The sequence below is a fragment of the Macrosteles quadrilineatus genome, unplaced genomic scaffold (assembly GCF_028750875.1).
Source record: "Macrosteles quadrilineatus isolate MER2022 unplaced genomic scaffold, UCM_ALF_1.0 Scaffold_8__2_contigs__length_117827958, whole genome shotgun sequence".
Lineage (NCBI taxonomy): Eukaryota > Metazoa > Arthropoda > Insecta > Hemiptera > Cicadellidae > Macrosteles > Macrosteles quadrilineatus.
In genome coordinates, this window is record NW_026542601.1 from 91,592,298 (window position 1) to 91,602,377 (window position 10,080).

General features: G+C 33.6%; 1 protein-coding gene across 1 annotated transcript; it reads left to right on the plus strand.

Moving 5' to 3' along the window:
* Positions 1-461: 461 nt before the first annotated feature.
* On the plus strand, positions 462-1,871 carry LOC129000563 (uncharacterized). The gene has a single exon (XM_054427525.1). It carries the CDS (start codon positions 462-464, stop codon positions 1,869-1,871), a length of 1,410 nt encoding a protein of 469 aa, XP_054283500.1.
* Positions 1,872-10,080: the final 8,209 nt, after the last annotated feature.

The window sequence follows — 10,080 nt, forward strand, 5'->3', positions numbered from 1 at the left end:
CTAGTTTGACGTGAGTATCGTGTCCGGTTACGTTTTAAGTTAAAACTTAAATTTTATTTAATAGTTAACCTATTAATACAATGGCTATAAACAGTTGATTATTTAATAACGTAAGATTATTACTACACAAAAAACCAATGATTGGAATTGAAATTGAAATTGGAATCATTAGTATTTTGCATGCGAACAATAGGTTAATTGTTCACTTAAAAAATCCAAACATTATCAAATAATATTATGCTTCATTCCAATTTACTTTTAATTAACAAATAAGCTTAGAATGCGGTTAACAATATTGTTGATAGTCACAAAGTTATTCTATACTCATATTGATTACATATTACATTTTAATGGACATTCAGTGATTAGATAAGCTTAGTCTTGTCCTCTATACTTTTCACTCTTTCATAACAGTTCTTAGTCTCACCACTTTAAACAGATTTTAAAATTTATTTTACAATATGGTAGACATCACTCCATCGGGTTTCTTCGTGGTCTTCAGACTTTACTTTATAGTTTACCAAGTTTGTTTAGCCGGTAAATCCATTACCAACTCAGATTTTACTTATCTTGTCAGGGAGCCAACATTCGTAGACAAAACTCTGTTCATAAAGGAAATTCTCGAAGACCGAGGTAACAAAATAGTCTTAACAGCCCCACGGGGCTTTGGTAAGTCATCTAATTTGCAAATGTTGAAAGCATTTTTCCAAATAGAAGTGGACAAGAATGGGAACAAAGTGACGTCGATGAAAGATGGAAGTAAACCAATCAAAGACACGCCAAATTATAAACTCTTTCAGCAAAAGAAAATCATCAATCACAGAGATGCAATGGATAATCATTTTGGTAAATATCCTGTAATACAATTGGATTTCAAAAACGTTGTTGGCTTTACAAGCTTCAACGAAAGTCAAGATTTCATCAAGGAAGTTCTCCACGAAGCAATATCAGAACATTCTTATTTGAAGAACAGTGAAAAACTCTTTGACGATGAAAAAGAATTTATTAGACTGTGGTCCTCTGATGAGTACAAACTTGAAGATATGGGAACTCTGATACCAGGGCTGGAGAAGCTATCCAAGTACCTCTTCAAGCACTTTGACAGAACTAGAGTGATTGTCCTGATAGATCACTATGACTCACCTATCTTCTACTGTGTGACTCATACCGGGGTGGCTCAAGACGCGTTCAACTACGTCATCAACGTAGTCCAAGCGTTCTTCCACATTCCCAAGGACGATTACTACGTAGACACGTTCATTCTGACAGGAGTTTCACAAGTGGAAGAGCCTCATGTGTCGAACGCGAGAGTCATTGAGAGGTATGAGTTTCTGAACCAACACAGATTTGTTCCTTTCTTCGGTTTTGTTGACAGCGAAGTTTTTGATCTTGTCGGACGGTACGCCATAGAGGTAGACGATGAGTTGTTGGAATCAGTTCACAAACATTACGGTGGCTATGAGAGCTTGGATAATGTGACAGTTCACAACCCTTGGGCTCTTCTGAACTACTTAGACCGACAGAAGTTTGAACACATTTGGGCCAGAAGAAGTAGAATTCCAAACCTACAAATGCTTCTGAAGATTCCCGACGTGCATCAAAAGTTGGAGAGGATGTTGAAAGGCCTTCCGACTGTCATGGAGCTGAAAAAAGTATTTTCGTTTGAAAATTTCAAAGTCCTTCGAGATCTTGTGAACGAACCGAATGGAAAACGGCACTTGATGTACTCAACTCTTTTATTTTCTTTGCTGTTTGAAAGAGGCTTCTTATCTTATGATCCTTCAGTAGTTTCTGCTGTAAGTGATGCTAGGAGATACGTGATTCCCAATGAAGAGGTGAAAAAGCTTTTATGGGAAACTTTGGACGAGTGACTCTCTGTTGCACCGTTGCAATGATTTAATACTGTACAACTGTAATGAATTGAACTTACGTACTGTGAACAATATTTGGCGTATTGCTTATCACAGTTGTCGATTGTGCACGTCTACACACCTAAATAATTATAACACTTACTGTTTAGTGAAACACTTACTGTTAAGTGAAATGTGCAATATGGTACAAAAACTACTATATTCTAGTGAAAACATATTCAAACAAATAGTAGAACGTTCCAGAGAGTGAAATAGTTTACAACACAAACATTATATTCCTGTGAATATGTGAAACATTCACTTGAGAGCTTTACTGTAAACTTACAACACGAGGATACGTGGAGTTGTAAACATTATCAGATATTGTTGAGATGAGATAAGATTAACTTAGACTCTTACTTTTGTGAATAAGTGAATACAAATAACGTACCATAATCTCGAGATAAAGTGGTTTGTGCAATTTTTAAGGTTGTTTAGCTACATAGTACGTTTGCACGAGAATATTTTTTGACAAGTACAATTAATTATTGCAAACATTATATAATTAACATTAGCATGATCTAAGTATTATTAGTACGTTGCCAGAGTAAAATCAGTTGATGCTCTTGTTGATTTTTAAATCGAATCACTTTAGCTTTTTTAGTGAATACAATTTTTCATATTGAAAGCGAAGTAGTGTAAATTATATGGTAAATATATTAAGAAAAAATCTATATAACATATTATTTTAATTAATTAATTATGTTTGTACATTTTTACAAATTTACAATTTGTTGGTAAACGAAACAGAACTTAGTCCGCTAAAGTAATATATATTTGTGTAGAGTAGATATGTATACATATAAATTATATAAAATTTAGACACGGTGCATAATCTCAATATTAATATTTATCTTAATGTTGCATAATCTTGTATATATTGAATAGCTTTGCCTCTGCTTCTAAACGGAATCAGCATTCATATTTTATTATCTATAATTATCATATTACAACTATCATATATACCTATAACAATCTTTTTTTACCAAGCTAAACCGTATTTAAAAAAAAACTTTTATAGTATCCAACGGAAAACGTAATATAGGTTAATGTAGGTTCTAAAATATATTTTAAATATAGAGATAAAAATACTTACTGAGTTTAAACAAATAATTATTTTATTGTATTTATTGTTGAATAAACTGCACGATAGCATTGTATTTATAGAAAACATTATGACAAAAATAATAAACATTGTGTCCATTTGTTACCATAGAGACCCATCGATATATACTTCCCCAAACACTATCTTTGAAACTGGTAAATCCTGAGTGGTAGGACTATAGGTTAATATAAAACAGCAATTAGCCCAAAGTATGTTTAGGTAGGTAGTAATAACAAAAAATATGTAAATTAAAATTTTTTAAAATACCATTTTGCTCAAGTATAAAATTATATTAAAGACTACTCAGGTGAAAACTAAAACCAAGAAAATAAAAACTCAAAGTTCAAGTAATTTGGTTCTGTAAAACTTTCATAATAGAGAGACACACTCTTCACTCGTATAGTTATTTAAATCCTGAAAACACCACTCATATCAAAATATTTTATATGAAAATACAATAACAGTACAGTATTTAAGTTTTAAACATGTGTACATTGAATTAAAATCTACCATAAAGTAAATTTACTTTGAAAAGGTTGTAAGATTTTAAGTAAGTCTAACCAACGCATAATGATGGCATAACATTTCTAACTGCGAGTTCGCCCCTTGGCACTTCAACCCTTATATTTCCATAATAATCAAAGTCAACACACTCCCCTCCGACTGTTATAATTACCTTCATTTACACTTGGCTGTCGCTATGTTAACCACTTCAGTTTATAATTATTTGCTGTTTTATGTTGTGATCTATTCAGTTATTTCATGGTATACGTTACTGTTAATACAATTTTAAATCTCCTAGGTTCAAGCCTTGTCGACTGTAGAAACATTGTAAATAAAACCATAATTTTATTGATAAAGTATTCCTAATTTATCTTTGTAAATAATTGAACTTTAATAATAGTTTACACTCTGTAATACATTATGGTTGTGGTTTGAGGTTTCACAAAAAAACCCGGAAGGGATCGTCGTCAACTGGACGATATAAATCGGATTTGGCTCCCTTTAAGTCTGATTTTCAAGTAAATCTTGGGTAGCTCGTTCATTGAAGAAGAGATGAATGATTTTCTAGTCGGTTAAGTAATGGAAAATGGGATAAGGAGCTGAATGCTCGTTATCCTGTTCTATTGAATTTTGATATTCATTCCTACGCTATTCCATTTCACAGCCAAATCATCAGTGCTATCAGTTCCGCCGATAATAATATCCGTAAAAGATTGCTTCTCATAGATTTTTCTTCTCTTTGATACCCAGCTTCTCCAATCCGGCAGTTTATTTTATGAACACACTGATGATTATTCCTTAATATTTTTTTTGATGAAGTTTTAAAGATCCAATTTCACAGAGGAAGCTGAATAAATTATTTGGCAAGATAATGCTATCATCGTTGTGTGTGATTGTTATTTTTAAAACAACATTTCCCCTGATAGAGACAAAAAACTTTGATCAATTAACTATCATTGTGATGTGGGTTACTTCTGAAATTCTTAGTGGAAAATGCAGGCTGAAAAAACCTTACCGTTCGGCTAAAGTTTTGACTGTTCTAAAATAAATTGGCCTTCCAAAGTTGATACAAGCAGACATGTTTTATGAGTGGTTGGAAATATCAAATAAACAAAGTTTTATCGCATGTTCCTAAACCCATTTTCAATTTCCAGCTTATCAGCGTTATTAAATCCTAATAACCTCATGTATGTATTACTGCACATCACCAACTCGTATTCCATTGGTCAGCCTTAGTACAGGGTGAATAAAAAGTCAAGACCCCCCCCTCTCATATTTTTCCAAGTAAATATACAGAGATATCCTTTTGGTGGTCGAGCAATTTTAGCAGGAAGTTTCATTTTATCATTTTGAAATTTTTGAGTGTCCCCCCAAAAGGGGGGATTTGGGGGGCAACTCAATTTTTTTAAATGTAAACCCCCTTCAAGTGACACCTCATTTTGAAGTGTTTACAAAAACGTAAAGAATGTGGAAAACTAGAGGTCGCTATCTCTTTATCTAAAATGGTAGCCCGTCAAATGTTGTGGAAAATCAATGGTAAAATTGTCAATATTGGCTGCCATTTTGGATAGAGAAGAGATAGCGAGCTCTGGTTTTCACCATTCTTTAAGTTTTTGTAAACACTTCAAAATGAGGCGTCACTTGAAGGGGGTTTACATTTAAAATGTTTGAGTGTCCCCCGAAAGGGGGGATTCGGGGGACAACTAAAAATGTTTCAATAGAAACCCCTATCAAGTGACACCTCATTTTGAAGTGTTTACAAAAACGTAAAGAATGGTGAAAACTAGAGGTCGCTATCTCTTCTCTATCTAAAATGGTAGCCCGTCAAATGTTGTGGAAAATCAATGGTAAAATTGTTAATATTGGCTGCCATTTTGGATAGAGAAGAGATAGCGAGCTCTGGTTTTCACCATTCTTTAAGTTTTTGTAAACACTTCAAAATGAGGCGTCACTTGAAGGGGGTTTACATTTAAAATGTTTGAGTGTCCCCCAAAAGGGGGGATTCGGGGGACAACTAAAAATGTTTCAATAGAAACCCCTATCAAGTGACACCTCATTTTGAAATGTTTACAAAAACTTAAAGAATGGTGAAAACCAGAGCTCGCTATCTCTTCTCTATCCAAAATGGCAGCCAATATTAACAATTTTACCATTGATTTTCCACAACATTTGACGGGCTACCATTTTGGATAGAGAAGAGATAGCGACCTCTAGTTTTCACCATTCTTTAAGTTTTTGTAAACACTTCAAAATGAGGTGTCACTTGAAGGGGGTTTACATTTAAAAAAATTGAGTTGCCCCCCAAATCCCCCCTTTTGGGGGGACACTCAAAAATTTCAAAATGATAAAATGAAACTTCCTGCTAAAATTGCTCGACCACCAAAAGGATATCTCTGTATATTTACTTGGAAAAATATGAGAGGGGGGGGGTCTTGACTTTTTATTCACCCTGTATATTCTTCAATGTTACGATTTAAGGAGGGCAGTACAAGGAACACAAGTTATAGATTACATTTTGGTGAGCACGATAACACTATTTGCATAAAAATGTTGACGTATCTGGCGTGAAGGACCAAAACTGGACTTCGACCACCTTCGGGCGTCTCCGTCGGTGTAGCCGGGGGCGGAGTGGGCCGAACAATGCCGATCTTCATACATCACGATGTTGTTAGCCACTCGTTTCTGAGTGGGCTGAGCCCACGCGGGGGAATTCGTATTTAAATTGTCCTTCCGTCAAACTCGTGTCATCAGCCTAAATGGCATGAGGGACTCTGCGAAATATGTGAAGCCGTACTTGTGACAACATTCACAGCCTGTGAAAATACACTTGGGTAATTTTAAGTCATGACAAATTTGGTTTGGGATGTGAACAGATAGTTGGGATGAATTAGTAAGCACAATATTAGTGATTTTTCTGAATTCTTAACATTAGCTTCTATGAACCATTTCGGTCCTACTTTTAAAATTAAATTCCTTTTATTCACAACCAGACTTTTTTATAATAAGTTTGGTTGGTTAGGTTAGTTTAGAATGGTTTAATTTTTTAATTTATATATTCATAGACTCGGCTAACTGTTAAAAAATATCGGAATCGTGATAGAAAAAGTATTGATAGTGAATTAACGGAAAAGAACCAAAACTCCCCTCTTTTAACCTTTCCAATGTTTAAAAACCGCTGTATGTAAAATTATTCAAAACTTACAAAAAGCTGTTCAAAGGCAAACCAATATTCAATCAACTGTGAATATATCACAACAAGAAGATAACCAAACTTTCACCCATAGTACTATTGTCTATGCAAGCATAATTCAATTAAAACTGCTAAACACCGTATTTTATTTGCGCCGCAACAATGAATTCAGTCAAGAATAACGAATCGATGTATATACTCAACAGGAAGAATTATACATCGATGGAATAACCACACTTGCGCTTTAGGTTGATCATAGCGTAATACAACACCACAGATCACATTCTCAGTGTGTTATGATGAACAATCATACAACGTACGCGTGTTTGAGTCAGTGATTGGTAAAATAGGTTTACCTAAATCCTTATAAGATGTAACTACTTTAATGAATATATCCTGAGACTAGGATTAAACAAATGTATAAAATACTCAGGGATATGAAATACCATCAATTTATAATTATACGTATTTATTTCTGCAAACTAATTTTAAAATGTAAATCATACGATTTTATTCTGCTAAAATATTGAAAAACATCCTTAGTTTACTTATCCTTGAAAGTTTTAAAATGAATGCAAAGCTCTTTGCCAACAAACTTTGCTGAAGCTGAGGAGCATGTAAATATGTACCGAACACGGAATAGGATTCTCCTTAAAACTCCTCTTAAACAAACTAGGTTTATACTGTCTTGCAAATATAAGTTCAAAGTGGTTTTGGTACTATAAGCTAAAACCGACCGCTATGATTCAGCTGTCATAATATATGGAGTTATATATTAAAAATGTAAACTTGTTCATGGAAAGAATATTTCCCGTTACTTTACATGGAGTGAATTAAAGATGTTTTTCTACACTGATTGTCGTATTTTCAACACTACACATTACTTAAGAAAGATCGATGTGGTTAACAATATATTATTTTAATTATATATGTTTACATGTTAAATGCTATGTGCTCTCGCTCTGCCCTATATCTTAACCCCATATCCTACGTTATATGTTCTACGGTCTACTGCTACTCTACACCTATAAGTTATATACTCTACTTATTCGTTGTATTTATCTACACCATTGAAATTTAACTTTTTTGTAAGGGAACGAAATCCCTGATTTTGTAAAACGTTGACCAACGGTGTATATGTATATCCGATATTTATATACGATATCTTCGTTAATTTATAGTTCGTTCACAAATAAATGGTTTCTGAATCCAGAATCAACGCAGATTATAACCAAACAGCAAAACACAATTCGCACAGATATACCTTAAAAAACATTTAGTAGACTTCATCGCAGGCTAAATAACACCATGAAATTCATATAGATTGAGGATCAGCGTCTGTCTGCACTATTCAAAGTCAATTTCTATACCTTATATTCCAACTATTTGCCTAAATGTTACAAACGAAACCGTAGTGTAATGCTCTCATTCTGAATGCGATTGTGGAACAAATGAAGTTGATTGCCAAATGTGTTAGTTAACGAACTGGTTGAAGGAAGGCTTTAGCGCCACTCATATAGGGGATGATCCACCCTGACGTCCCTATTAAGCTGTACAAGCAGCCGAACTGAGCTGTCAGGGGAGAGATGCATCTGTTGAATAATCGCCACCGAAGAGTGAGGGAACAAAGTGTAGTAATCTAATAGATTTAAATGCAACGATTATGAAAGTAAAAGTTTAGATTGTCTATCAATGTCAACGATTTTCCTTAGAAATTATTTAAATTTGGATTAAGTTTTGAAACAATTTAGTTTTGCAAGTACAAGAGAAATCGGTAAGTAAAACATTTTTTCGTTTGCTGGTTAGTGGAGACGTACTTTAGTGCTCTCATAACAATCAGAAAGTCCCGAATTGATCTTGAGAAAAGCCATTAGCTTTTTGATTGTTCGAAATTGGACCAGCAGTCATTGAATATTGAGATTTATTTAAATACTAGCAGAGTACCCGTCCTTCGTACGGGATTGGCATATATATAAAATGCTTAGTACAGTTATACCGTTGACTATGCATCCTTAAGTTATACTCAAGCTTTGCGTTTGCAATGGGGGAGGACTCAGTTTGATAAAATTTGCTTCTTTAAATTTACGGTATGCTATAGTATTACACATCTAACATAGCCATAATTATTCACCCAAACAATAGAAAAAAAAAATTATTAAATATTCGCGAAATATAACAAATTATACGTGAAATTAAAAACATAAACATAACTGTAAAGAGACAGTTCTCATTGCGTTTTTTTGCTGCTTAAAATTAGTTTAAATTCGCTGTTTTAATAAAGGTAAAAAATAATAGTGCTGCACTCTGTTGGTAAATCTTATAACTTTTAATGCTTTTGCATGTCATAGAACCAACCTTTTTAGTTGAAACAGCTGACTAAATTATTTAATTCCATTTAAATATGAATACTCATAAGGTTAACATGGGGAACTCTAGAGCCGCTGGAGCGGAGCCCGAAAAGATTTTTAAGGGTAAGAATATGTCTATATGTTAATCGAGAATGTGAGCTATCGTCATACTAAATTTCAACACAATCCGATCAGTAGTTAATGCGTGATTGAACTTCAAACAAACAAACAAACAAACACACAAACTTTCACATTTATAATATTAGTAAGATTGCAGATTTTTTTCGTTGTTTTGTAGCTTTACAACAATACAAAGTCGAACAATTACATACAAAATTGTAAAAGAAACCGATAAAAGATTGCTACGAAGGAAATCGACGCAATCTTTTAAATCGACGACGGTTGATTCAAGAATTAAGGGAAAAAATAAGACGGATAGCTCGCTCAACAGACAATAAAATACCCCCGCCGCAGCAAACCTGCCAACTAAGCGAATTCCCATTTGTCTGAATTGATTTTCAGTTAAATATATTTTAATAACATTAGGTTTAACGAGTACCTAGGTTTGCTGCTACAAGGAAACTAATAAAGTGTGTTTTTGAGTAAAATATTGATAGCTTATTACAAAATAAATAAATTTGCCAAGTTTGATCAAAATATATCCATAAACAAGCAAACTACAACATATGACAATATTCTCCATAAGAATAACATGGGAATTTTAAATTTACAATTTTTTAAATTTTCTCCGTTACTAATAATCGAACAAAAATACTTTTATATACTAAATTATTTGTTTTTTTAAGCTCTTTAAAAAGGTCTAAAGAGAAATCGGGAAATTTTGTGTTTTGAGGGTCAAAAGTGAGAAAAACCAATTTTTACCCCATAAAACCCCCCGTAAAGCCCCGTTCCCATGGTCCGATCGTGCTGGTTCGCGAACTCATTCAAGTTTATCCCGCTTTGCACCTTTAAACCAAATTTCATTAAAATCGGACAAAAATTACTCAAGTTATCGCGTTCACG

What these genes read in the sequence shown, in the direction of transcription:
- LOC129000563 (XM_054427525.1), top strand. Translation starts at nt 462, where the DNA reads ATGGTAGACATCACTCCATCGGGTTTCTTCGTGGTCTTCAGACTTTAC.